General features: G+C 44.3%; 5 protein-coding genes across 9 annotated transcripts; 2 read left to right on the plus strand and 3 right to left on the minus strand.

The window, feature by feature from the left end:
- Nucleotides 1-1009: 1009 nt before the first annotated feature.
- Nucleotides 1010-11050, minus strand: LOC117581837 (protein diaphanous). Of its 3 annotated transcripts, none has more exons than XM_034269286.1 (5): nt 10792-11050; nt 7983-8302; nt 2640-4592; nt 2051-2581; nt 1010-1988 (listed from the first exon to the last, which is right to left on the minus strand). In XM_034269286.1, the coding sequence occupies exons 2-5, from the start codon at nt 8299-8301 to the stop codon at nt 1516-1518; spliced, it is 3276 nt and encodes a 1091-aa protein (XP_034125177.1). In that variant the 5' UTR covers nt 8302; nt 10792-11050; the 3' UTR covers nt 1010-1515. The 3 variants fall into 3 exon arrangements, with proteins under 3 accessions (XP_034125177.1, XP_034125178.1, XP_034125175.1); XM_034269287.1 differs by having other exon boundaries at nt 10449-11050; XM_034269284.1 differs by lacking the exon at nt 10792-11050 and adding an exon at nt 8371-8499.
- A 298-nt stretch (nt 11051-11348) lies between these two features.
- Nucleotides 11349-15121, plus strand: LOC117582546 (ATP-dependent DNA/RNA helicase DHX36). The gene is made up of 6 exons (XM_034270355.1): nt 11349-13281; nt 13336-13725; nt 13787-13900; nt 14148-14420; nt 14477-14605; nt 14900-15121. The coding sequence occupies exons 1-6, from the start codon at nt 11423-11425 to the stop codon at nt 14976-14978; spliced, it is 2844 nt and encodes a 947-aa protein (XP_034126246.1). The 5' UTR covers nt 11349-11422; the 3' UTR covers nt 14979-15121.
- Nucleotides 15057-17219, minus strand: LOC117582548 (guanine nucleotide-binding protein-like 1). The gene is made up of 4 exons (XM_034270360.1): nt 17024-17219; nt 16603-16931; nt 15340-16534; nt 15057-15285 (listed from the first exon to the last, which is right to left on the minus strand). The coding sequence occupies exons 1-4, from the start codon at nt 17100-17102 to the stop codon at nt 15155-15157; spliced, it is 1734 nt and encodes a 577-aa protein (XP_034126251.1). The 5' UTR covers nt 17103-17219; the 3' UTR covers nt 15057-15154.
- A 261-nt stretch (nt 17220-17480) lies between these two features.
- On the plus strand, nt 17481-18829 carry LOC117582549 (alpha-methylacyl-CoA racemase). Its single transcript, XM_034270361.1, has 2 exons — nt 17481-17655; nt 17711-18829. The coding sequence occupies exons 1-2, from the start codon at nt 17548-17550 to the stop codon at nt 18722-18724; spliced, it is 1122 nt and encodes a 373-aa protein (XP_034126252.1). The 5' UTR covers nt 17481-17547; the 3' UTR covers nt 18725-18829.
- A 3668-nt stretch (nt 18830-22497) lies between these two features.
- On the minus strand, nt 22498-27547 carry LOC117582547 (importin subunit beta). 3 transcript variants are annotated; one of them, XM_034270357.1, is made up of 7 exons: nt 27393-27547; nt 26926-27131; nt 26174-26415; nt 25080-26108; nt 24091-25017; nt 23555-24029; nt 22498-23450 (listed from the first exon to the last, which is right to left on the minus strand). In XM_034270357.1, exons 2-6 carry the CDS (start codon nt 26981-26983, stop codon nt 23631-23633), a joined length of 2655 nt encoding a protein of 884 aa, XP_034126248.1. In that variant the 5' UTR covers nt 26984-27131; nt 27393-27547; the 3' UTR covers nt 22498-23450; nt 23555-23630. The 3 variants fall into 3 exon arrangements, with proteins under 3 accessions (XP_034126248.1, XP_034126249.1, XP_034126250.1); XM_034270358.1 differs by having other exon boundaries at nt 27285-27518; XM_034270359.1 differs by lacking the exon at nt 27393-27547 and adding an exon at nt 27208-27261.
- Between the last annotated feature and the right edge of the window lie 294 nt (nt 27548-27841).

Here is a 27841-nt window from a genome sequence, read left to right on the forward strand (position 1 = left end):
GAAAACCCCTAAAAGGTTTCAAATGGGGAATATCCGCGATAATAGTTGCAGACATTAAACATTTTTCTGCGTATATTTTTGATTTTGCTAAAAAATAGAATTTATTTCATTTCTCAAAGTGTATTTTCTACGTTTATCAATTGTCACAAAAAAAATATTGTATGCAAGGTATAAAGTAACAAATTGTTAAGTGTAGCGCGAAGAGTTAAAAACACGATTTTAAAAGTTTCACTTAAAAACAAATTAAATACAAAAAGGAATATCATTTTATCTCTTCAAGTACAAAGATCTCACATCGAGTGCCACGAAAACGAAGTGCACAGCAAAACGAACAGAGAAATCGCGAGTTTATAAAGATCCACAAAAGATCCATCGACTTGTTTTTGTTTTTAGTTTCTAGCATAAGAACAGGCAACATTGACCCATTGATCAGTTTCAGTAGTAAAAGCGTATAAAAAATGTATAATTTTATTCTATTTTTCGTTTGTCTTTTGGGGTTGGTAGCCCAAAGATTGGTTTTGATTTTGATTTGGAGGCATTGCTGATTTTTCTGAACTACAATAGGGCGGGATAACATTTCTTAAGAAAGTTGTGTACAATTTCAGGATGCAGATGCAGTCTTATACAAGGTTAAAATAAATCAATTTTAAATATTCTTCGACTGGATTCAGACTTTGTGGCTAATATGGCAGTCCATTTAATTTGATTAAATTAAAAATTCATTTTTAAATCAGGTTTTATAAGCATTTTTGTTTAAATACTAATGACTTTTGATTATCATTCGAATAGAGGAATAGTATTTGAAGAAACAATGAATTTAAAACGGATATAAAAGGCAATTAACAATGAAAAACTGACTGACAAATATGGAAGCCAAAAGTTTACCACACAAAATATGCCTCTAAAATGTGTAAATTAAATGGAATTATGTGCTTTAGGGTATTTGTTTCAATATTATTGAAATTCCATAAAAAAGTGTGAATAAAAGAAACAAAATAGACTCTATGGAAACAATTTAAAATGTGCATTTGTGTGAAGAGTAATGAAAATACAGTCTCCACAAGGTTTTAGACTCGTTAGACCCAACATAGTTATTGGCCATTCAACGCCTTCCAGATCACAATTCAAACAACAATTTAAGATTCTTTCTGTACAGCTATAAGTACAATTTTTGCTTTTGGAATACCTTGCACAAGACCTTGGTTAAATGTAGAACAAATGTATCCATTTTGTGACTTGATAGGACTGTTTCAGCAATGCCATACACCAACGAGAGCAGCTACCGCCCAGCTTAATTAGTACTTTTGCGGCTTTGTTACAGTAAAAATTACCCGATACACATGCCAATCGAATTGATATGTACACACGGAGGAGATACACAGATAAACGGATACAGATACAGATGTACATAGCTAATGTCTTAGGCCCTTAGATCGCTACAGATGTCTATTTATATATTTACAGGAGGAGGTGGAGCAGGAGTAGGTGGAGCAGGAGTAGGTGGAGTAGTGAAAACTACGCCGAACCGAGCACCTCATTCAATATCATCTCGCGGGTCATTAGCTGTCCATTATTCACACGCGTCCGGGATCGACTGCGACTGAGTTGTGCCCGCCGTTCGGCACCCGCCGGTCGTTGTCTGCGCGCCTGTCTATTCCGCTGGCCAAAGGCCGAACCCGTTTGCAGTGCCTCCAGCAGGCTGTCCATGACGCCCTCCTGGGCCTGTGCCGCATCCATATCGACCAGCGCACGCTTCTGCTGTTGTCGCGCCATTTGCTCCCGCGCCGATTGTTCGCGTGCCTCCTGCATGCGTTGCTTCTTCTCGAGCTCCTCGCGCGCGCGCACATTATCGTTGTGGGCGGACTTGAAGGCATCCTTGAAGGTCTTGATATCCGCAAAGAACTCTTCCATGGTGTATTTGCTGGGATCAAAGGCATAGTACTCGCTCAGGTCTTTGTATAGCTTCTCCATTTGCAGCTGCATTTTGCCTGTAAAAAAATAAGTTCAATCATTTCTGCGGCAGCTAGAGGAGGGGTTATCCAAGACCTACCCAACACATCGACTTGCTGTCTGCATTCCTCTGCAAATTTACCCATCACCTCACAGAACTTATCATCATCGCATTGCGGCACTTTGTTGTTCTGCAAATCCGTTTCCAGATTCTTAACCGCTGAATTCATTTGCCGCATTGCCTTCTGTATGGCATCCATGTTCACACGCGACGCCCGATCCACATGCGACAAATCGTTGTAAAAGTTGAGCGCATCGGGGAACTTCTTTTCCACCAGATCAGCCAGATAATGGAGCAGCGTCTGCTTGTTATCCGCATCCTTGGTGTTGGTTAGCTTCGTCAGATAACTGATCTCAAAGCCAAAGGCTGCCTCGTTCTTGGAGCCCGAATTCATGTAGTTGCCCAGCAGCAGTATGAGCTCCAATATTTTGGAGAACTTTTTGCTATTGTGCATCTCCTCGCAGGCAGCTGTGCCGGCCACAATGTCGGGCTTGATGTCCGTCACCATGTCCGCATAAGTGAGCTTAAAGTTGAGATTGTGCAGGCGCGGCGACAGGCGTTTGATTTCACCTGAAAGAGGGATAAAAATGTAAGTTATATTCCTCTTTTTTATAGTGCTTCCTCTCACCTATGGTCGCTGCAAACTGTTCAATGGCCGGCAGTGGTTCACCCTTTGTCTTGATCTCCTGCAAACGCTTCAGCTGCTCTGGCGGCGGCAAATATTGTATCAATTGCTGCAGAATATTCGACGATAGTATAGCCGTATCGCAGCGCAGCAAACAAATCTTAATCTGTTCATATGACAAATGCTTCAGGGAGCCACCCAAAAGTATAGCCAAATTCTGTGCCGACTTGGAGTCGAGCACGCGCAGATCGACCGTCTTTTTGGTCAACGTTGTTGGCTTGTCCACCGCATCCTTTTGCTCTTTTTTCACCGGTTTGGAGGAGAATTTCATGGCCAGTTCGGCCAGGAAATCATCTTGTGCCAGCTTATCCTCCTGGCACTTGACCCAAAACGCCTTCTCGGACATCTTGGCGGGCACAATGGCCTTCCAGTTAGCGCGCTTCATCGGGTTCTTCACGTCCCACTTTTTCTTGGGCTTCAGGCCATGCGGCAGTACCGGCACCATGGGTCCCATCATCATGGGTGGCGGCGGTGGACCTCCCGGTCGCATCATGCCCGGCATCATGGGCGGCGGGGGTGGACCACCACCCATGCCAGGCATAGGCGGAGGTGGTGGCGGTCTGGGTCCACCCATGCCAGGCATGGGCGGTGGTGGCGGCGGGCCACCCGCTTGCCCTGGCATAGGTGGCGGCGGCGGTGGTGGTGCGCCTGCTCCGCCCGGTGGTGGCGGTGCCATGGGTATGTTGACCTTTGGCAGCTTATTGGGCGACGGAGCTGCCACACCATTCGCCTCCATCAGCTTGACCTTCTCCTCGAGATGCGCGGCCTTGGCCTCCGCCTCCTGCTTGGCGCTCTCCAGCTCCTCGATTTTCTTTTCGTACTCCTCCGAACGCTTCGACTCCTTGGCCTTGGCCTTCTCCACAATATCGTCCAGCAGCAGCGAGGTGTCAATGTTAAAGTCGCGATTGGCAAAGTTCGGATCGCAGTACCCCTTGTGGAAGACAATCTGTGAGATGCATTCCTCAATCAACTGATAGTACGCAGGTCGGAAGTAAAAGTCGTCGCGAATGTACAGCAAATGCTGCAGAATGGACAGGAAATACGGCTCCGAGTTTGTGTCCGTAATGAGGTTCTTGAGCACATCGAAACAATCCTGAGCATCGTCCATGTTGAAGGTGACATTATCGAAGCGCTGCACAAACTCCTCAAAGTCATCCTCGCGTATCTCGTTGAAGATCTTGAAGTGCTGCTGCAACGCCTCATTGTTGCTCGTCTCCACGATCTTCTTGAACTCATCCAAACGATCGTACAGCCCCATGCGCATAATCTCGCACCTCAAATGCAGGCGGAAATTCAGATCCGTGGGCGTATTTGTCAGCGTGTTGATAAAGATCAGGCTGTGGCAGGCCAACTCTCGCTTGGGATCCTGTTTGTCCGAGGCAAAGAGAGCATCCACAATCGGTCGAAAGCGTTCGCTGGACTTGTACGATGTCGCCGCTATGGTGGTGATGGCTCGGAGCACCTTCTCGTAGCCATTTCGCTCGTAGACAATGCAAAAGGATGCGAGTAGCTTGAGGGCCTCGCACATGGTCTGCGGCTTTCGGGGATCCAGCGACTGTGCCAACAGCAGCACCACACTATGCTGATCCGGCACCAGCACCACATTGAGTCCCCACGTGTTGTTCATGATCGCTTTGAGGCATCGTATCGCCTCGAATTCGATGCGATCGTAGGTGCGATCCTTCTTGGCTCTCGACAGCAGTTGCTCAATCTGTCCGATGCCCGCCTCCCCGAACTCCTTGATCCACGAAATGGGATTGCTGGTGAGGGCCACGCGCAATGATTCCACGCACTGGTAGACCTTGTGCTCGCTGTGCTCGCCATTCTGCAGATATTCCACATAGTCGATGGGCTTCTCGAAGCGCGAGTGCGTATTCCGCTCCAGCGAGTTTTTGCCTGGTTGAAAGAAGAGACGAGAGTTACAGAGAATATTGCATTAGTGTGGCTTTAAAAAAGGTTACGAGTGGGCTGCATATCTTATCAAATAATGCTCCCAATTAAATCCCATTAACACGCAATGGATGATTAATCGAATGACCTCATACTAGCACACTTTTCACACACATTTTTTGCCGATTCATAGCTGAGTTGATAAGAATATAATATGATAACTCTAAGATACAACAGGTGCATTGGTAGAGCACTTAAATTGTGATGCAAAAAACATTAGCTTGGTGCATATTTACATTTAAATAGATTGAAAAACCTCTAGGGTTCTCCAATCTGCGGCGTTCCCGCGCTAAATTTGTGTGTATAATCAGTGGGTTCTACCGTTAAGTTTTGTTAGTGGTTCTACCCATATTTGACAATGGTGATTCATTCGACTTTATCTTTTGGGCCCCCCATACTTTTTTAACACAATTCTTTGCGCGACTAAAGTGGAAGCTAGATAATAAGAACCACTAAAAATTGTGCAAAGCTTCAGAAATACTTAGATATAAGCATGACGAGGAATCTGGCACACGGCATGCATTTTGTTTTAGCATTCTACCCGAAGTCTTGTATTTTGTATTCTCTTTTCGCTTGTGCAACTTGCTGGCGTCACCTATGGAAGAATAATCCACAGAGACATGGCATTATTTCTAGGCTGTTCTCCAGCTCTTATAATATGCCGCTTATATGTAGTTTTTACATTAATTTATTTACCTAATTTGACCTTGGAGTTCCACAAGTTTCAGTTATTTTTATGGCTCGTAAAATATTCACAAAATTCCAAATGAAAATCATCAAGCTTCTGATTGACACAATCAATTCAATTGATTCTAACAACAAATGTGAAGTATTTTATAGTTTTTCCACATGTAAACACATTTAAAATGTTGAACTAGCCAGATCACATCCGCTGCTGTACAGTCTAAAGTTTATACCCAGAAAATAATAATGGTAGGGCGTAGATGATTATGTTCTTAGCATTCTAAGAACTCGCTCTCCAGAACACAATTATTCAGTGTAGTTTCACTGCACAACCTTATCCCAAAACGCTTGTTAGCAAAAAGAAAACCTCGAAATACAATCCACAAAAATTAGCCTTGAAGTGGGGGGGGGAACCTTCCCCCATACACCACAACACACCCACTCCAATCATTCCGCTTAATATGCAATCGAAAAAACATTCAAATTGGCCCTCCCCCATGGCAAAGACTCCCGATATGGATACAAGTAGCCATCGGAGAGGCCTCAAAGTACTCGGGTACTGCGCTGCTCGTACACTAACTGTTTTATTAATTAACTCTGTGAGAGCCAAACGAAGCGTGTTAATGAACGGATTTCAGCTGTTTGTTGGCCAGCAGTCAAACCGTTGTTTAAGCTTTCAGTTCATTTCGCAAACAAGTGGCAGAGGCAGTGGCGGGGGGTTTGGTTCTGCCACACTAAACACGACCCATAAAGCAAATGTTTACTTTATATTCGGTTTATTTATTGTTTACTTGAATATTCCCGCAAGCAGGCTGGACCACGCTCACACCCCCCCCCAGCAGCCAATCCGCACTCAGCTCAACCTCCAGTCAGGTGGGTTTGCTTATTGGCAACATCATCATTATTTATTTTCAGCCGATTTTGTCATAAACTGTATTTAACGCTTTTATTTACGATTATTTTTGCATTCTAATGAGAGGAAAATTCGATGGATGACTTTTATCGACTATCTGATGCCCTGTAATCTTCATTTGGGAGAAGTTTAGAAGAAAAAGTTTGTAAATTTGAGCGGGAAAATAGCTGAGAGCATCATTACATATTCCATATTCTTCGGTATCTTCGGAAGCGGAAGTGGCAGCGCAAAACAAATAAAATAATTTTAGACGCTTACTTCAACCCGTAACACGCACCAAAGTGAATGAAATATACCCTGCCACTGCACATGTACCGTGTGTAAATTCAGAGAGCAAAGAAGAGAGCAAAAGCTTTCTCTCACATGCGAATTTTACCTTGTGCTGGTCTCTCTCTCTGTCTCCCACTATTTTGGATGCACTTGCTCATGGAGAGCACAACCACAAGCACACTGCTGTTCACGCTCTTGACACTTGACGTAATTAAAATTGTATAATATGCATGGTTTAAAAATTCAATTTTCAATGTCTTTGTATACTTAAAATATTTATATTTCCATATGACTTTATGTCACGCAGTCGCTTGTGCTTGTACGAGAATAAAACGTACGATTATATACATATATTATAATATTTGATAAAAAGAAAGAGAACGAATGAGCAGAAGTAGTACGGCTATGTACAGTTCAGTCAAGGTTAACGCACAAGTAAACCGTTACAAACGATAAGACAGAGAGAGACAGAAACTTTTGATGGCGTCGAGAGCATTTACTTCGCGACTCCTAACCTGATAATGGACCATGGACCATGGGCCATGGGCACAGGGGCAATTAACTGGAGCGAGACGAGACGAGACGAGTCGAGTAGATTCTTCAGTTAATGTTGGCATTGAGAACATATTTTCAAGATACGCAAAGAGAGCTCGTTACAGTGGTAATTGCTTGTGGTTCATAACATAATTGTGCTGGCTTATGGAAAGACTGGGAAAAGCTGATGAAGGAAATGGCAGAAGTGGAAATGTTTAAAAGTGGAAATGGAAAAAAAAGATAACAAATTAGAAGAGACCCTAGTTGATGGAATTTACCTTTTAGATGCTCTATGATAGCTTTCTTACTAGAGATATTTATTGGTTGAATCAAATTTATCCCAACCGATGCACAAGCGAAAAGTGCAAAAAAGAGGATGTCCAAGAATTAAAAAAAAACAATCTCTATGGCATCTAAATAAATAAGTCTATGATATATTGCGCCGATTCTAGCGCATCTATCCTATATACAGCCTTCATCAGTAATGCAAATCTTTGCCAACTTTTAGCGAAATATTTTTAAAATTGTGTTAATATTTTGTATATAGAAATAATGTGCAACATTTCCAATACTGCCCATGCATTACTTTCTAGCAGATCGTTGACATCATATTCATCATAAAACCGCCAAATAGCGGTGATATCTTGTATAAAAAAAGAAACAAAAGTGGAGACAAGTATGAAGCATATTGGCAAATAAAACAAAGGAGAAACAAACAGAGGGACAGACAACAGAGAAATTTCACGAGAATTCAGACACAGTGCATACAAACACGCACTCTGATAACCACACGTACACCCGTATACCCCACCGTGGTTACCGTTACCACTAGGTCTTTGGGTAATCTTATCAGAATGGAATGCAATAAAGTCGGAAACACACACAGAACAAGGGAAACAAGAGAATGAAAGTATTGAAATGAAAAGTCGATTTACCTTTTAGATGCCAGAGTATCATCTTTTGACGCTCCTCCTTGGACTTGGCCAGCAACGGTTCCCGTTTGTCCTTGGGTATATTCATATCCTCGATGATTTCCAAGAACTGAGCATCCACCTGAGCCTCGCTTAGCTCCTGTATGTAATGCTCCACATCTTCGACACCACCCAGCACGCCGTCATTTTCCAACGAGGTGGGTCGACCGCCGTGAGTCAGAGTGCCGCTGTTGAAGCTATTGCCTTTCGATTTGGATGGTCGTCCGAACAGGCTCTCCAGTAAGCCACCGCCTGTGGACTTTGACTTCTCATGCCGAGACATTCTAGAATTATTAAATGGTAAACCAATTAATATTTCATTTTGGTAAGGGAAAAAACAACGTAAGCAGACCCGAGCTTCTTGAGACGCATTTTGCCGACAAATGGATTTTTTTTTTTGGTTTTGGGACATGCGCAGCTCCCAACAGCTGTTCTTTGTTTACAGTTGAAGCACAGAGACAGAGAGAACTGAATTTGTCGAGCTGCAGAAACCGATTGATGATGGCTTTTGTCTGACGAATGCAATCGATGATGGAATAGGTGATGTGTCGATGGTGGTACGTGGAGGCAGGGAATGGGAAGTCATTATCAGCTTGTGGTTTATTTACAATTGATCAGGGAAGGCAGAGCATCCCCCCACCACCACCACCACCTCATCCACTATCTCGCAGCTCAGTGTGGAATTTTCAATTAGCATGTAAATAATGAGCGGGAGGATGGAGACCAGAGAGCGCATGCTTTTCGATGGCTCATACGAAGCGTGAAAACGGTTGATTAAAAAAATAAACAAAACACAAACTCGAAAATAAACCAAAGCAATTAGATAAATACATGCATTAATAATCGCGCAAACTAATTTTACAAAATGATGTGATGAACGATAATCGTGTAGAACCAAAATAGGAAATTTCAACAAGTTGGATTCACATTTCAACTATGGGATACCCTTTCCCTGATTTATGCATTAATAACGGATGATGCAAAAGTGATTTAAAAGATATGAATAGGTACGTCAAGATGTTAGAAATTAGAGTAAAAGATTTTCCTGTAAATCATTATTGGAATTTATTTCAAATCTCTTAACAGAACACTAAATCTACTCCGAGCAAATGTACCCTTTCAGAACACAGGGTACACACGAGAGAGAGTTTTGCGAGAGAGGTAGAGAGAGGCCAAGCAGTCTGTCTGTCGCGAGAGAGGTAAAAATTAATGTTTATGGCTGATTTGTGTGTGTGTGTGTGTGTGTGCGTATTGGCTATTGTGTGAATCATGTGGTTAGAGAACAAAATGCAAGCCGTTAAGATTTGAAGTGGCCTCCATTCGCGAGGATCGCTTGGGAACGGCGAACGCTTAGACAACGCATCCATCTAATGAATCACTAATGGAATCACATCATCGGAATCGGAGTTCGCCTCAGCAGTCGAAGTATGTCGATGTAGCAGAAAAAGGCAGACGAGCAACAGGTTTTGCGGATTCTACTTTTTATACCCTTGTCAATCGGAGGTATTATGATTATGATTAAAAGTTGGCAACGCAACAGCTTCGGTTCCCGTCTTCCAGTTCGCTCTTCGTTCCAGTCTGCCATTCCATTCCTATTGACTCTGTTTGATGGGCGTGCAAAACGTACGCAAATCATTCACAATTGTCAAGCAGAAATCACATTTAATGCCAATGTGAATGATGTGCTTGACAAAGTGTCGCTGTGTGTTCGTATGAGAGAGTGTGGGAAGACAGCAAGACAGCACTCGAGAGCGTCCACGTCGAGTGGCACAGAGCACAGAGTGGAGCGACAAGTTCATGCCAGGGCAGCGCAAAGCAAAGCAAATCACAATTTCTTTTCATGTCTAAGCATGTGTGGAGGAAATGCTTTCAACAAGATTTCTTTTACTTCAGAATTTTACCGAGCCGGTCGGCTGTTGCAATTGCCTTTTGCCCTGTCGAGAGAGGGGGTAAGGTTGGTGTTGCGTCTGTGGAATCTCTTTCTCTATTTTGTTTACACGGTTGCACTTTCTGCAGTGGTGTTTGTGCATGTGTGTGAATAGTTCAGAGGCCGCTGCAGCAACCACAAAACTAAAACTACAAGAAAGCCGCTGCTTTTGATACCCTTGCTATCGTTAACAGTTGCTATGGTGACCACCTGTATCCGATCTTGCCAGCTACGACTTACATACAGCATAAGGCAGTGAAGCATGGAGAGGCAGAATAAAGAAACAAACGAGCATTGACCCACCGTTTGATCAAACAACAAAATCACCATCAAACTAGTTATATCCTGTCATACCCTACAATTAGACGAAATGTAAACAAGCCCTATCGCACGAGAAAATGAGCCTTTGCCATTCCAGAACAGACCTGGTGTTGCCTGGAAATTCTAAGAAAGAGCCAGTTCAAATAAGAGTTTACAAACTGAGAATTCAAATATGCGCTCACCTTCTTTATATATGTATATATATATTCTGTGTCGCCCTCTGCTCACTTTTGATTTTTTTCGGAGGTTTACGTCATAAGACAGAAAAATAATGGCTTGGCGCAGACACACACATAAACACACCAACGCACTCACACACAGCCAAAATCAAACGGCTTCTGCCTGCTTTCTGTTTGTTTTATACGCGTCGACGCCGACGTTGACGCTTGCGCTAAGCTGAGCTGAGCTGCGCAAACCGCTTCAAACACAAAAAACACACTTTTGCGTGGTAATTACTAGCCAACTTGTTGTACACCCAAAATATTTGGTGTATGCCAAGTGGTGATTTCCTTTTGTTTTGCTTACTTTTCTTTTTATTGCTGGCTTTTACTTTAATGATCGCTAGGCCACCACTTGTTGCTGTCTCGCCTTGGCTGATACATGAAATATACAAGCAACTGTTGGCTGCTCCGTGCTGTGCCGTACAATCAAACACAAACTTGGAGTATCGGTATAAACAACTTAACACGTAATTTGTTGGCCTTTAGTATCTGGTTATGCGCAAAAATTCATAAAAATGCAAGCGCGTTCCACTCAGCGCGTTGTTCGTAGTGTGACCGTGGGTTTATTTGTGAAATATACCGACTGATGATGATAAATATACCAAAATAGTCGTGTCGTTTTAAAAATATACTGAGCAGAAGATATAGCCAGAAATCTAGCTATTTGCTGCTTATTCGAGAATACTTTACTTCCAGTTCAAAATGTAATGAACTTTTTTCAAGGATATGAGATTATATTCTAATGTATATAAATAAATACAATTTTTTTTATCCAACATTCAAAATTGAATTGTTTTGAGCTTCGGTGGTATTTTAGTGTTACCGCACGCTCTCAACAAGAAAAAACCGGCAAGTTCAGCGTATTTGATTGTCATGCTGTTGGATATGTGGTTCGATTTGATTTGTTAAATTAAAATTAAGTTAAAACTGTTTAAATGGATCGCGAACGCGATTCCGACAACCATGCCCGTAAAGGCAACCGTCCGCCCGGGCTGAAGGGCAAAGCAATTGGGATGTACTACCGTGACCAGGGTCGCCAGCGCGCCAAGGAGCGCGGAAGGCAGAACAAGAATGGGGGAAATCCCGAGCCGGAGGTGCCCAAAATAAGGATGGGCTGCGGTGTCAATGTGCCCGGCGGCGTGCTAGAGCAGGTCAAAAAGTTCATGCAGGACTTTAACAAGACGCCGAGGAAATCCCACACTGACGGAGATGAACAATTCGAGCTGCAATTCCGCCACTTGCTGAGCGTCAATTTCCACCAATTCATTGCCGAGAAGAAGCAGGAAAACTCCACGCTGAACTACATAAACCAAAACTTGGATACCAAATTGATGGAGCAGCACCGGGAGCGACTGCAGGCACCCAATCTGAGGGAGCGTCTGCAGGCACGCGAGCAGCTGCCGGCCATGGCGCATGCCGAGGAGATAATACGCACCGTCCAGCAGCATCAAGTGATACTGATCGTTGGCAGCACCGGCTGTGGCAAGACGACACAAGTGCCGCAACTGCTGCTCGACCACAGCATTGTACAGGGCCGTGGCTCCGACTGTCGCATTGTGTGCACCCAGCCGCGTCGCATTTCCGCCATCACGATAGCCGAACGTGTGAGCTACGAGCGTGGCGAGAGTCTCGGCCAGTCCGTGGGCTATCAGATACGTCTGGAGAGTCGCAAGCCGCGGGATCGTGCCTCCATTACCTACTGCACCACGGGCGTGCTGCTGCAGCAGCTTCAGTCCGATCCGCTGATGCACAGCCTCAGCGTGCTCATCCTGGACGAGATACACGAGCGCAGCGTGGAGACAGACATGCTGATGGGTCTGCTGAAGGTGATACTGCCCCACAGGCCCAACCTGAAGGTGATTCTGATGAGCGCCACCGTGCGGGAGCAAGATTTCTGCGATTACTTCGAGAACTGTCCCATGTTTCGCATCGAAGGTGTCATGTTTCCCGTGCGCATGCTCTACCTGGAGGATGTTCTGTCCCTCACCAACTACCAATTTGACAACAATTCGCGTGGCTCCAAACGGAAACCTAGACAGGATCGCAGGGAGTGCGTAATGGAACACGAGGCCATGATTCTGCCTTATGTGCGTCGCGTGCGTCACATGTACGATCGCCGGGTGCTCGACCAACTGCGTCTGCCCGAGTCGGAGGGCTGTGAGGACATTGATTTCATAGCAGATCTCGTGTACTACATTTGCGAGCACGAGCCAGAGGGTGCCATTTTGGTCTTCCTACCCGGCTTTGACAAGATCTCAAAGCTGAACAAGGCACTCGAAAACCCCCAAGGCTCGGTCAAGGGTCAACACTGGCGTCACAGTCTCGTGCTCTATCCGCTGCACTCGCTGATGCCCTCGGTGGAGCAGCAGGCCGTGTTTCGCCGCCCGCCCGCGGGCAAGCGCAAGGTCATCATGTCCACCATCATAGCGGAGACGTCGGTGACCATTGACGATGTCGTTTATGTCATCAATTCGGGCCGCACCAAGGCCAGCAACTATGACATAGCCAGCAACATTCAAAGCCTCGATGAGGTGTGGGTGAGCAAAGCGAACACGCAGCAGCGCAAGGGACGTGCTGGACGCGTGCGTCCAGGCATTTGCTACAATTTGTTTACACGCGCAAGGGAGGAGCGCATGGAGGACATACCCACACCGGACATACTGCGCTCCAAGCTGGAGTCCATCATTTTGAGTCTGAAATTGTTGCACATTGATAATCCTTATGACTTTCTCGGCACACTCATCAGTGCGCCCGAACAGGAGGCCATCAAGAATGGTGTGCTGCTGCTCATGCGGTGAGTGAATGAATTTCTGGCCAAAATAAAATCTAATTGAATTTATTCCTCCAGCATTGGTGCGCTGGACAAGGCTGGCATTTTGACACCCCTCGGCGTGCATCTGGCCAAGCTTCCTGTGGATCCACAAATGGGCAAAATGATGCTCATGTCGGCGCTCTTTTGTTGCCTGGATCCCATTACCTCGGCCGCGGCGGCGCTCTCCTACAAGTCGCCTTTTTACACGCCCCTCGGGCAGGAGAGTCGCGTGGATCAGGTCAAGCGGCGCATGGCACACAGTGTGCGCAGCGATCATCTCATGGTGCACAATACCATTTGTGCCTATCGCAAGAGCGGTCGCAGTGGCGATAGAAACTTTTGCTACACAAATTATCTCAGCTACATGACGCTGCAGCAGCTGGAGCGCATGAAGCATCAATTTGCTGAGTTGCTGTGCAATTACAAGTGGGTTTCAGAGTTATAATTGTAATCTTAAATATGTATGCTCATCTTTTGTTCTTTGCAGATTTCTTAGCTCTCCTGGCTTGCTGGATAAGTCATCCAATATTAATTCGGAGAAGATTCCGCTGCTGAGAGCTATCATTGGAGCGGGTCTCTATCCTAATATGGCTTACTTGCGGTAAGATTGGGGGATCTTAAACGCTCTCTCATGGGTCCAAATTAGTTAGAAATTTGAGTCATAAGTCGTTCCTTTTTGTGGCAGTGAAACGAGCGAGCAAGCGAGCGTTTTGTTACATGTTGCGAGAGAAATTTCTCAGCGAGACGTTGGCTTGTCGTTGTATCTCCTGTAAAGATGCAAAACGAACTCGTTGAAACTTAACAATTACCAATGAAAATCCTTTCATTTCCCATCATTTATCCCTTAGCAAAGCGCGTCGCATCAAAAATTCGGTGCGTGCTGTCCACAACATGTCCACGGACGATGGCAAGCGTGTCAATTTCCATCCGTCCTCTGTGAACAGCGGCGAAAGCAGCTTCGATTCGGATTACTTTGTGTATTATCAGCGACAGAAATCCTCATCGTTGTATCTGCTCGATTCCACAATGGTCTTTCCCATGGCACTCATCATATTCGGCGATGGCGTGGAGGCGGGTGTCGCCGACAGAGTGCCGTATCTATGCGTGGCCAATACATACTAGTGAGTGCAGCTCTAAAATCTTGAAAGATCAAACTTAAATGTGATTTTCTTGACAGCTTTAAATGCAATCCAGAGACTGCCAAAGTGGTGCTGGAGCTGCGCACTCATCTGGGTCGATTGCTGCTCAAAAAGGCGTTGTACCCTGCACCCATAGAGGAGCATGGCGAAGAGAAGCAGTTGATTAAGTAAGGGCATAAATCTTAGACTATAAAATTAACAAGATGTGGCATGAGGCAGCTGTCCCTTTACTTTTGAGGCCTTTATGGTTTCGGGCAGCTGAGTCGGTGCCCAAATCCAAAGAACAATTTTCAAGTTTTTTTTTTAAAAAACAACATACATGTCTTGTGCATGAATTTGTAATTGAAGTACCTGTAGCAAGCGCTGTCCAACCACCAACAACTGTTAGCTTTTTAATCTTTGGCTTAGAAAAAACCTTTTTCTTGGCAAATTTTTAATGCAAATTCCTTTTGCTTTTGCAGAGCCATCGAGTTGCTGCTTTCTTTGGATGAAAAACTGGATCATGATTCATTTTCTTCCGATGAAATTGATGATATATAAACGAGCAGAAGAGGCACACGCAGGCTGAGAGGCTCTTTAGCATAATTTAATGCCAATTTATTGTTTTTTTTTGTTTGTTTGTTGTATAGTCGATTTGGTATATTACCAGAAAAATATAGAGCTATGCATGATCAAAAAATAAATTATGTGTGTGTGAGTCTGTCCAGTGATAAATCTTATTCGTCTTCGAGCAGCGCAAAAACATTACGCGAGCGTGGAGCCTCGTCCTCCTCGATGGCGCAAGAGTCTTCATCAGCATTGGTCTCATCATTCGAGCTATCCTCGTCCTCATCCTCGCTATCAGCAGCTGCAAGAGAAAGGTTACTAAAAGAGGAGCTAGATATTGCAGCAGCCAACTCACTGTCGGAGCACACGGAGGAAGTATCGCCATTGGTCTCGCTCTCTGGCTCATCCTGCAGCTCCACTTGCTGGTACTTCTTCACCTCCGGCACATCGGCATGCTGCAGCCAGTGCTCGCGACGTGCATCGTAGCCTGGGGGATAGAACTGCAGCACCAGCTGCTGCTGTCCGGCCAGGCACATGCGCAGAATGTGATTGGCCGCACGATAGCGATCCGGGCGGGCTGCCTTGGCGGTGAGAAAGCCGCGCTTGTAGGCCCACGCATCGGAAATGGCCACCGCCGACCACTCGTCATAGTCCTCGGGCAGCTGCAGGCGCAGCAGCTGCGGCAGATTCACATGCTCGCCGAGAAACTTCAGCGCGCGATAGGGCACCGCCAGCTGGGAGATGGGAAAGCTGCCGAGCAGCACTTGCAGGCACTTTGGCGTTGTCGAGGGAAAGACTAGACCCGGGCAGTCGCACAGCCGCACGAGTGGCGTCAGAAAGATGGTCTGAAAGTGTTTGGTGTGCCCGGGCGTGCGACTAACGCTGACCACTTTGCGTCCTTTGAGGGCATTGATGAGCGAGGACTTGCCCACGTTGGGGAAGCCAATGCAGCCGATGGTCAGCACTCCACTGTGATATTTGACATGCTCATGGGGCGTGGTGTCGATGCTGCTGCTGATCTTTAGCTCCCCCTCCACGGCGGCAGCGACATCCTCCAGTATGTCCAGCTGATCGCTGCGCATATCATCGCGTATCTTTTGCTCCCACGCGGATAGGTCCACCTCGGACTGCACATACCGCTGGCACTCGCGATAAATGTTGTACACGCCCTCCATGCTGCGTTTGTGTGCCTGGGGACCACGCTGGCAGCCCTTGCGTGAGCGTGGCAAGAAGGAGGCAAACATCACGACAGGCAGCTGGGGATAACGCTCCTGGAAGTACGCACGCCAGGCGACAACCACCTGCGGCTCGACCAGATCCACCTTGTTGAACACCACAATTGCATGCTTCTTGAGTGTCTTGATGATGTAGTCGTACAGGGAGGGTGGAAACATCAACGTGGCATAGCGCACATCCACAATGATGAGCAATATATCCGAGAATTCCAGCACACGCCACAGCTGACGCCACGTCTCGAGGTTCAACTCGAACAGCGAAAGTTCCTTGGAGTCGCCGCTGCGTTGCTTCTTTTGCAGCTCATCCACATAGTCCTGGGGGCAGCCAGAGTTGCACAATTAACTAACGCACACAGTTACACATGCCCTGAGCCATGACCTACCTTAAAGTAACGGTTCTCACAGCGGTCCAGCTGTTCTTTGGTGCTCGACAAACTCCAGGGCGGACGCACGGGAAAATCACAGCCGGCAAAGTAACGCTCATCGATTTCGCGCTCTATCGGACTGAGCGTCTGCAGTGGCTTGAAACCCTCCAGCTTTAGCTGCTCCAGTTCCTTCTTGCCCTCCTGGTAGAACTGCAAATTGTAGCGATTTACATTCTTGTTGCGATTGCCACCGCGAGCAAAGGGCTGCTCCATGAGCTTGCGCGTCGTTTCGGGCACATCGCTGTCCTCGTAGGATTCCTGGGCACTGCGTAAATACTTGGGCGGACCTGCCGGCAAAATGACAATTGTTGGTGTTGGTTCGTGGGATTTTTGATTTCTTTTCTTTTCTTTCTCTTATTGGACGGGGCGGGGGGCGTACCTTTTGTGTTGCGTTTCTGCAACATCTGATCCTTCTTCTTCTTGCCACTGAAGGCTACCTTGCGTCTCTGCTGTGGCATTGCGGAATGTTTAGTTAATTTCGGTTACTGTTTCTGCCTAATTTTCATTAATTTAATTCTGATTAAATGTTATTGCGGCTTCCCCTTTGTACCGACATTCCGTTGCTGGGTCAGGCAACCAGGGCTGCTCCAAATTGTTGGCAGCGCCAAATCAGTGATGGCAGACTAGAAAAAAAGCTGAATTATTTAACATGGAATTTAAACACGAAAAATTGAACAAAATGAACTAGAATATGCAATATTTTACAATAAGTAACTAAGGTACGTTCCAGTAGCACATCAGTTACCGCTAGTAACCATTAACTTTTAATGAATAGCTAAAATCCTATAATTTTCTTACATTAAGAACAAGCCAAGTTGACAGCACTAATGCAATGGCGTCCAAAGTGCAATTAAGCCTCGTACTAGCACTAGTACCTACTAAAAGACTTGCAGCCTTTGAAATATGCCGCTGAAAGGCATCAAAGTATTGGAATTCGTTGGCCTGGCGCCTGGTCCACTGTGTGGCAAAATTCTGACGGATTTTGGAGCCACCGTCACGCGCATTGACAAGGTAAACAAAGCAGTTCGAAATTCCATCCTTTGTTTAACTTTACTTAAACTTAAAGCTACTCGACAATCCGTTGGATGTACTGCAGCATGGCAAGCGCACAATGTGTGTCAATGTAAAAGACCCCGCGGGACAGCAGCTGGTGCGTCGACTGGCCAGAAAATGCGATGTTCTCATCGAACCCTTCCGACCCGGCGTCATGGAGAAACTTCACTTGGGTCCCGCCGAGTTGTGTGCAGAGAATCCGCTCTTGATTTATGCCAGATTGACTGGTTTTGGTCAGCAGGGACGTCTGGCGGCACGTGCTGGTCACGATCTAAACTATGCAGCCATTTCGGGGGTGCTGTCCATGCTGGGCCGCAGCCACGAGAAGCCCACGTCGCCGATTAATCTGTTGGCTGACTTTGCCGGCGGCAGTGTGATGTGTGCCCTGGGCATTTGCCTGGCCCTGCTGGAGCGACACAATTCCGGCCGTGGGCAGGTTGTGGATGCTTCCATGGTCGAATGTGCTGCCTATGTGGCCAGCTGGTTGTTCCTGTCCCGAGATCTGCACATTTGGGGAAAGCAGCGTGGCGATAACATCCTCGATGGCGGAGCGTACTTCTACGACACCTACGAAACAAAGGATGGTCTCTACATGTCTGTGGGCGCACTGGAGCCGCAGTTCTTTGAGCTGCTCAGGCAGCGACTGCAGCTGCCAGAGGATCTGTCGCAGTTCGGAGACGAGCATCAAGAGCGTGGCAGGCGACTGCTAACGGAAGCATTCCTCACAAAAACCCAAGCAGAATGGTCGCAGATCTTCGAAGATGTTGATGCTTGCGTTTATCCCGTGCTGGACTATCGAAAGGTTAACCAACACACGCACAATAAAGAGCGGGAATCCTTCGAGCTGCTCGGCGACACAGTGACGCCACGTCCCGCTCCACGATTGAGTCGTACGCCTGGCAAGCTGCCCAAGGCGGAAAACACCAGGCAGGCAGAACTGATCGAGGAACTGGAGCTGAAACCCGCAGAACTGAAGCAATTGTTGGAGTCGGGAGTGCTGACGTTACCAGAACGGGCAAAGCTCTAGCCTGTTGAAAGCTCCAAAGGGCCGTTTATTGCAAACACGCGTATTAAAAGCTACCCCAATTATTATTTTGAATAAAAGACTACCGTTTGTTTTGTTGCTCTTTCATTCAAAATTCTTTTATTCTCGCTCTTGCACACAGAAACACAATTTACATTTGCTAAAACTTGTCGCGTACAAACTATCAGTCATACAATTTGTTCATGAACAGGTTGTGGGCCGAACTAGGGGTGTATTTTTGGATATTGTGATAATACAGCATAATTTAATAGAAACTAACTTATCGTTTAAATTCCGATTTAAAAGCTCACGCAATTTACGCTCTCTCGCTTTCGTACACGCTCACTTTCGCTCTCTTTCTATCTCTCGACTAAAATTTGTTATAACTATCATACAGAATTAGCACAGAAATATGCGCCAAAAGCACCGCGCGTCAGCTTTGCCTTTAGTTATTATTCATCTTAGTTTCGTTTAAATATACATTTGTCAATGCATATTTTTGATACAATTAATTTATTATAATGCTCATATGTATGTAATGTATATGTAATGCATAAGTAAGTTATGTATGTATGTATGTTTCATGTAAATTTCACTAGTTTGACGTTTTGTTTTTGTTTTTGTTTTGGTTATGTTTTGGTAGTACGTTCCGTAAATATGTTTTGTCCCATAGTCCCGTGTAAAGTAATTCATTGTGAGAGTCCTTAAGTGAGTGTTTTCGTTTAGTTTAGTTTGTTGCCGTTGCGTATTTGTTGTATAAATAGTAAGTCTCAGTTCTCAGTATAAAATCAGTACCATATGTTACGTTTTTCAATTTGTTTATCTTCTCGTTTTCGTTTCGTTTACAATTACCGTTGTGTACAGTTTATTTATTATTTTATGTTTTTGTTTTTACATTTAAAAAATATCTCATCATTTCTTTACATTTCTTCTTTGCTCTCTGCTGCGCGTGGTGCTTTTTTCCTTACTCAATATCATAACCGTACACACACACACACACACACACACACACACACACACTTGCAAGCATGCTCGCACGCACACACTTAGCATACACAGTTGATCAAATCACAGGCAATGTTTACAGTTATAGTTGTAGCACAATTGGCAATTTCTTGTAGAACAGACGACGACGACGACCTACACCCTATCCACACACATATAATTAAGCGGTAAAAATGTGTCCAAAATTGGAGCAACCATTTAACCCTTATTCTAATTTATGTTTTTAAACCTAATGACGGCAAAATAAAATGTTTACAGGCTTAGTTTTAAACAAACTCATGAAAAGTCTGAAGAGGTTTTGGTTTTTGGGTTTTCTTTTATGTTTTCTTATAATTTTTGTTTGTTGGAATGATAAACATACAGATAAACTCAGTCACAGTTGCGGGCACACACATGTTCTTACACTTATACTAGATCTCTAATGTATGTAGCTTGTTATGTAATGTAATGTAATGTATAAAAGGTAGAAATTTGTGCTAGATGAGTGTTTTCTCTAGTACTTGGGTGGTATTTTGTTCCATTCACTCCCAACACTCGTTTTCTCTTTCCCAAACAACTTTTCTTTGCCATAAACAACCATTTGTCAATCATCACATTATACATCATCATCACCATTTCATCATACAACGCACGCACAAGCATCATCTCAAGTACTCATCTCATCAAGTCATACTCAATCAACACACCTGTGAAGAATATGTGCAAAGAAAGAGAAATATATGATTATTAGCAAAATATTTTATGTATGTGTTTCGGGACGCTTGTGCGCAGATTTTTCTTTGGTTTTTTTTTGGTTAATGTAACTAACTTATTTAGATAAATTGAATTTAAAATATTCTATGCATCACTTACATTTTTCGTTTACCACAGCCATAAAGTGCTAGATCCACTCGACGGGGCTGCCTTTGCTCAGGCTCAGGCTCAGGCCCAGCGCTCAGCTCTTCTTCAATAGATTCAGAAGTCATCCAAGAGTCATTCAAGAGGCAGACATAGACATAGACATACATCACCATTCTTCATCTCCATCATTCTTAATCTTCATCATATTGAAACATTCATTGCTAATTTTAGTACATATTAATTTCATTCAGTTTGGCAATTCAAATTGTCTCGTTATTGTATGAGTGTTCTTGATATTGGTTCTAAAGTTGTCATTTCAAAAAATTCCATTACATCATTTTTTTGATATGTTGAAAGGGGTTGCATTTATTTTTTAAATTTCAACTTTTTTAGCTCTCTTTTGGACGGCTGTGCGATATTTCAATTGCAAAACGGAAAATTTACCAATGTTTACTTTGTTTTTGGAATTACTTATTGAAATGACAACTTATTTGCAGGAGTTTTCATTGAAAAAAGCTCAAAGTGCATTCCAATTGAGCTTTGTTTAATGAATTCCATATTCTAATTACAAATCATTTCATATTTGTATGCTTAACTAGGGTCTATTATGCTACACACAATAGTTTGCTTTACATTCAGTTTTCAACACACTTGTATACCTAGTTTTAATTGTAAGTGTAATGAAATGTTTGCAAAAGATTTTAAACGGTTAGTTTTTCACTTGATTTCTATAGGATTTTCGTTATTCTTCATCGTCTCTTCTCTTTCTCGTTCACAGTCGCGTCTTTTTCGTAAGGTAGTTTCTGGTTATGTTTTGCGTTTGCGTATGGAAGTGTTAATGAACTTACGGTAATATAATGTAATGGTCCTAAGTATGTAAGTGTCGTCGAGTCGGAACCAGGTCTGGGCTTTTAAAGGCACATTCTTAGAGGCGAAGGAAGATCAAAAAACTATTTTAGCAAAATAAAAAGATACGCAGTTTTTTTTTTAAGTTTAGAATTGCTTAAATAATTGTTGTGCCGATTCTAAATCATGTTTTTATGTTCTTATTGAAAGATACATTTTTTACGAATAAATAACTTATAAGCTTAGTTTTTTGTTGTAACTACAAATGATGAAAAAAGTTAACTTTGTAAGTTGGTAATAGAAAAAAAACTAAGCAGAATATGTGCAAATTTAAATATTAAAAAAAAAGAATATATTTACAGCATTGAAGTTCGAAATTTGCTAATTTATTTGGGTAAAAAACGTTGACCCTTTGGTTCCGTTCCATCTCTTGTTATCGTCCCATGTCGTTGAATGTATGTAAAATGTAATGTATATTTGTCTTTCAGCGCAGCTCTTTAATGCCATATGTAAAGTACGGGTTTTTTCTAGTCTTCGTTTTTGTTTTTCCTTTGTTTTTGTTGTATACCCTGGTCCGTTTGCTCGTTGAGTTTTAGTATCTTTCGTTTATCTAATATATATTTATATATGTTTTGTGTGTGCTGCAGGTAGTTGCTTGGTTGTTATTGCTGTTATTTTTTTACACAATTTAAATACCACAAAAACAAATATAATTAAAGTCGTTAAGCGTCATTAATCAAAGCAAAAAGAAACTGTAAATAATTTCATTAAGTTAAGGTATATTTTTGTATGGAGCGTAGCGACATAAATTTACTGTAATTTAATGCACAAAAAATATAGTTTTAATTTGTAATTTATTGGTGTATTTTGAGAGGTTTATTGTTCTATTTTTGTTTTTTATATTTCCTAACCGCCACGCCCCAATGCTTTGTACGTCCCCTAAGTCATTTTTGTATTTCGTTTTTTTTCCATTATAGTTACTAAGTTTGTTTTTTTTTTCAGTCGTCTTTGAGTCTTACAATTGTTTTTCGTTTCGTTTTCGGTTTTTTTGTTTGTGTAAATTTTAAATTCAAATCCGTTTAAAATCTTTTTTCTTGTTTTGGTTTTGCTTACAACTATATTCATTCACTAGAAAAATTCTTACGCTTAATCATTTAATATCACACACGCGCGCCAAACGAAAATGTGAGGGGCAGGAGAAGGAGGAAGCAGATTAACATCATCCAAACTCAACACACAAAATTCATTTGCTCTCACACGGGCATCCAATCACAGATTCACACTAGAAATATGATAATTTGGGGATTCCTTTTGGGGGAAAGTGGTTTAAGGCAGTTTGTCAGACTCGCGCACACTGGCAGGCACTCAGACTTGTAAGTAGACAAATACATACGCTCTCTCGATTGCAGTCATATAATCATCTTCATCATTTGTCATTCATTTTAGCATAATCGTACATCAGATTCAGTTGCATTATCATCATCATTAGCTCACATATCATCTCACACGCATTTTTTTTTGTAATTTTTAGTTTTTTCTAGGTTGTTTTATGTTTTGTTTAGATTACATATAAGGATAGGTATAATTACGTCTTATAAACTAGGGTTTCGTTTTTTATAGCAGCTAACTACAAGTTAATGTTTCCAGGGAATTTTGTAATGCATTTAATGTGTTTTTTAACCGATTTTCCACACACTTAGATTAGGGTTTGACATAATTTCGTTGAACAAACTTCTGATATCTGATTAAAATCGGGAGTTGGGGGTACAACAGCAGCCATGCCAAACAGTCTGCCCATAAATCATAATTGTCATAATTTGCTTCTGGCCATAATAGATAATAGATTAATAGAAGGGTTGGGTAGGTCAATGGGCAGTCTGTTTGGGTTGGGGGAACCATTTTCTTTCAACTTAAAATTAATTTTTAGTTTTATAAACAATGTGTCTTAGCATTTACACGTTGCACAGCAACAATATATGTATAAATCGGACAAACAAAACTTAGCAAATAGAATCAGAGAGAGATTTTTCGGACCGGACTGCAAAAATCAAAATGAAACAAACAGAAAAATGTTGAACATAATTTGTTTCAGCTGTGAGTGGTCTCGTTCGTGGATGGTTTAAATAACGAGAATCTACTTACCAGCGGCTGTATTAAACATTCACTCATTGTAGGGAGGATTTTGGTATGGAGGAAACATTAACCTCTGGTTAGATTTTCACTGCGTTATGCTCTGGCTATTGATCTTCTTGATCTCCTTGATGGCCCACGAGCATAACATTTTCGTGCGCTGACCCTTTGAACGCTTACCCTCGGACAGGAATTGTGTAATGACAACATCGTCCAACAGTGAGTGGAGACGTGGCCCAAATGAAGTGCACAAATCGCCTATGAATCCAGCAGCACTGGCCATCATCGAATCGGAGACTTCACCATCCTGTGCAATGCGCTTTATGAAGCCAATGATGTGCATAAGATGCGGTTCCATGTGCATCACATCGGGATGGGCAGTTTGATCGAGTCCCTTGAGACCCTGAATGATGCCAGTGTAAGCCTCCAGCACGCTCTCGCGCAGCTCGGCAATGTATTCGTTCATGTCAAAGTTGCTGGCATCCGTCTGAGAAAAAGGAGTGGGGCTTTAAAGCTACTCTGGGCTAAGGATAATGTCTGCCACTCACCTGCAAATTGGAAGCGGCACGCAGCATCTCAAGCACCACGCTCAAATACTTCAAGAAATGACTGCCAATACTGAGCGCCATATCGCCAAAGGCCGAAAGTATTTGCGGCTTGACGGTGCGATGTAGAGTGGGCTCTGCCAAATTGGTCATCATAACAGACATAATCTCATCGCAGTACGGCACCATTTGCTCCTTGAGTGCGCGGCAAATGTCTCCGGTTAAGCCGACAGTGGCACAGCAGACCTGATACTCCTGATGGTTCTTCAGGCCCATGATCAGCACATCCTTGAAGGCCGGCATGTACTTGGCAAACTGTACGCCCAAGAGCTCCACCAGTGTGGAGACAGCCAGAAAGGCATCCTCCTGCACACCGCCCGATTTGCCAGCACTCGAATTGAACATTGTAAGCAGAGCACTCATAATGGCATCGGATATCTGTGGGGCATCCTGTTCGTGCACCTTGCGCAACACACTCTGCAGCGTGGCACACAGCAGCGACTGCAGATCGTTGAACTGATGACGATCGCTGTGATTGCTGATGTGCGACTCCATCTGCATGACCTGGTTCAAGCGCTCCAGGATAACAATTGTGGTGCGCTGCACCACCAGATAGCAATCGAGTGGCGAATTCTTGATCATATCCATGAGTGCCTCGTAGGCAGCGCCACGCAAATTGGCCTGTGCACCATCCGAACGATCGGTGGTCTCCAGCAGCTGAGTGATGATAAACTCAAAGTACGGCGACAGTGCGTACGTCTCGGGTGTCTCACGCTCGCCAGTGGAGGCGGCATCATAGGCAGCATCGGAGAGACCAATGAATGCCCAGCACACATTGGCAGCGACACGCGGCTCCGACTTTAAGCTCTTCACAAAGCACTCGAGCAACGGCTGCAGATATGTCTTATCGATGGCTGCCTCAGGAATGATCTGTGGAAGAGACAAAAACAAAGATTTAGAAACGGAAAACAGAGGTGTGGCTTGGTGCTTACATCGCAAATGCGTCCAAAGGTCCAGGCTGTGGTGTCGCGCACAATGACACTCGAATCGTACATCAAACGTATTAATGTGGGCATGGCCTGCTCCACCAGCGGCTTCAGCGTGTTCGGTTCCAGTCCATTGAGCACCGAGCCAAATGTCATGACAGCAGCATCGCGGAAACGCCAGTTGGGCGACTCAATGTTCTCCTTGATGAATGGCAAGACATGGGGCACTATCTCATCCTCGCAACAGGTGGCCAGCACCATTAGGCACACGGATGAGGCCTTGGCCGGACTCCAGGTATCCTCATCATCGCACTCATCCTGTTTGGTTAGCTTATCGACCAGCACGGGCGTCAGGAACTGCAGCGCACCGCGGGCATAATGCTTGGACACACGCGCTGGGGCACGTCCCTGATCGGTGGCCTCCTGGCTCTCGATGGCCAAATCAATCTCCTCATCGCAAACATTCGACCAGAATTCAATGCCCTGCAGGGCAACGGCATCATTTTCCGCCTTCATGGCCTCCAGTGTAATGGGGAACAGAGCCTGAGCCATGTAGGGCTCCATGAACTGATAGTACAGCGTCATAATCTTCACCAGACACTGAAGAGCGGCCACACAGATCTGTGTGTCCGTGGACTGGGTGGCCTCGCACACCACCTCCATGATGAAGTTGCGCTCCAAATCCTTCTCAAAATTGGCCTTGGTGAACTCCAGTGAGTTGTGCAGGGCTGTGGTGGCAGCCAGACGAACATGATTGCTGGGCTCCACCTTTCGCATGCCATGAATGATGGCCGTGAGCACCTGATTCGATTGATTCTCCATGACGCCATAGCGTATGTCCTGGCAAATGTAGCCAATTGCCTCCAGGGCTGACTCGCGGTGCATTTCGCTGGATCCCTCGCTGACCACCTTGTTCACCAGGGTCTGAATGACCATGGGCCAGCGATTGATGGGCAACTCGATGACCGCCACATAGGCCACGCACTGAGCGGCGCATGATGGACGCGTGTTCTCCGTACCCAAAGCATTGAGAATCTGTGAATAAAACAAAGCAAATGTTTTGGTATCTATGGGGAGCGGTGGCTTCTTTCTGCACTCACATTATTCTTGATTAGTTCACGGATCTCGTTGGGGAACTGATGCCAACGCTCCTGATGCTGTTGCCGCACATTCTCGTCCTTGCTGGTTAGGTGATTCTTGAGCTGCAGACCGGCGGCCATGCGTGCCACGGCGCTGTTTGTCGTATTGACCAGAATCTCGGACAGCGCCTTAAGGAACTCCGGCAGATTGCTGGCCGCTGCCTGCTCCAAAAAGTTTTTCGCCGACAGTAGTTCATTTTTGTCTGGGGAAAGAGTATATGTGTGAGGTTAGTGCTAGGGCTTCACGCAGACTTTATCACCAACCGGAAGAACTGGTTGTGGGACTTATCGGGGTAGTAGGCAAGAAAAATGATTTCCTCCCACCAATGCACACATGTACACACACGCGTGTGTGAAATCTTTAAGATGACGCACGTTTGTGGCTTGGAGGGAGGGACTGGCATGATTCTGTGTAGGATCTGCCCCTGTTTGAGGTTAGGTTCGTGCCAATTTATAAATCCTTAATCATTGTACGTAAAAATGCATACATTCATAAAAGTATATACGTGTATGTGTGTATGCGTGTGCACCTAGCAACGAAACATATGCTATCCGACTCGAGTATTGCAACCCTGCGCAACATACAACGAGCGGCGCGCGCGTCCCTCCCGCCAAACGACAGCAGAGACAACCCAAAAAAATGGCCCTGAGAGGCACCTATACTTGTGTGGAAAATGTATGCCCAAAAAAAGGGGTTGGGGGTCAGCACTCACCTGGCGACACTGTCTTCTCCAAAATAGCAATCAATTGCAGCGTTATGTCGGAAGTCATTTTGCGTTTTTTTTGTGTTTTTTTATTACTTTCTATTTCGTGCAGACGTCTCGAAGAGGCCAGGCGGACGGGGGATGTTAATATGTGTGCTTCTGCCTGTCTGTGTGTGTGGGAATTTGCGTAATTTTTGACAATTGTCCGAGAGCAACTGTAAAAAGAATAATATTACGAATAAATATTGCAATACGAGGGGCTGGGCACCAGTGGGGGGAAGATTGCAACACCTTGAACGTCAGCGAATTGATTTTTTTCGCTTTCAGCTCTACACGACTACACACGCACACACGCAGTAAAAACTCACTTTTTTCGCTGTTGCTTTACGATTCACCTTTGTCTCGTCTGCTTGCGAACCTTCCCCACCTGTCGGATAAACGCGCGGAATGCCAGGCCAAATTGATAGTCCACTTACTTAGGATTGGATTTAATAAGCGGTCAAGTTGGGATTAATATGGCTAGATGCCTTTTTTTGTGGCTGCCTTAAAGCGAATTGAAAGCGAAACAGGCCGGTTCTGAGTAATTTCACACACATGTGAAGCCTCGCAATCGATGGCAACTCTGAATGCAATTCTGGCAGTTGTATTTGAATATCAAAAGAAGATTAACAAAAGCGCTAGAAAAACACAAGCTCGAAGCGAGATATTTATGAATTGAACTATTTTGTCAAGCTATGCTTGTTTCCTTATTTCGTAAATTTACTTTGATTAATAAAAGAAATGTATATTATTGAGACAACCATAACCAGTGATGCCATATTAGCATATTGTTGAGGACCAAGAACGAGAAATCTGTGTGAAATTCGAGAAGCTCGAAATCTAGATTTGTATACCCATATAATGTATACATATATATTCAAAGTCG

This window comes from Drosophila guanche, unplaced genomic scaffold (assembly GCF_900245975.1).
Source record: "Drosophila guanche unplaced genomic scaffold, DGUA_6, whole genome shotgun sequence".
Taxonomy (NCBI): Eukaryota; Metazoa; Arthropoda; class Insecta; order Diptera; family Drosophilidae; genus Drosophila; species Drosophila guanche.

Bases quoted from the DNA above. Each gene is read 5' to 3' on its own strand.
- LOC117581837 (XM_034269284.1), bottom strand. From the start codon at position 8,390: ATGCGTCTCAAGAAGCTCGG. The intron at 2,582-2,639 runs GTGAGAGGAAGC...TCCCTCTTTCAG, and splicing joins ACAGTTTGCAGCGACCATAG to GTGAAATCAAACGCCTGTCG. The intron at 1,989-2,050 runs GTAGGTCTTGGA...ATTTTTTTACAG, and splicing joins ACAGCAAGTCGATGTGTTGG to GCAAAATGCAGCTGCAAATG.
- LOC117582546 (XM_034270355.1), top strand. From the start codon at position 11,423: ATGGATCGCGAACGCGATTCCGACAACCATGCCCGTAAAGGCAACCGT. The intron at 13,901-14,147 runs GTAAGATTGGGG...TTTATCCCTTAG, and splicing joins CCTAATATGGCTTACTTGCG to CAAAGCGCGTCGCATCAAAA. The intron at 14,606-14,899 runs GTAAGGGCATAA...TTGCTTTTGCAG, and splicing joins GAAGAGAAGCAGTTGATTAA to AGCCATCGAGTTGCTGCTTT.
- LOC117582548 (XM_034270360.1), bottom strand. From the start codon at position 17,102: ATGCCACAGCAGAGACGCAAGGTAGCCTTCAGTGGCAAGAAGAAGAAG. The intron at 16,932-17,023 runs GTACGCCCCCCG...TTTTGCCGGCAG, and splicing joins GCAGAAACGCAACACAAAAG to GTCCGCCCAAGTATTTACGC. The intron at 16,535-16,602 runs GTAGGTCATGGC...GGCTGCCCCCAG, and splicing joins GTGAGAACCGTTACTTTAAG to GACTATGTGGATGAGCTGCA.
- LOC117582549 (XM_034270361.1), top strand. From the start codon at position 17,548: ATGCCGCTGAAAGGCATCAAAGTATTGGAATTCGTTGGCCTGGCGCCT. The intron at 17,656-17,710 runs GTAAACAAAGCA...TTAAACTTAAAG, and splicing joins CCGTCACGCGCATTGACAAG to CTACTCGACAATCCGTTGGA.
- LOC117582547 (XM_034270357.1), bottom strand. From the start codon at position 26,983: ATGACTTCCGACATAACGCTGCAATTGATTGCTATTTTGGAGAAGACA. The intron at 26,109-26,173 runs GTGAGTGCAGAA...TTTTATTCACAG, and splicing joins GTGAACTAATCAAGAATAAT to ATTCTCAATGCTTTGGGTAC. The intron at 25,018-25,079 runs GTAAGCACCAAG...TCTCTTCCACAG, and splicing joins CCTTTGGACGCATTTGCGAT to ATCATTCCTGAGGCAGCCAT.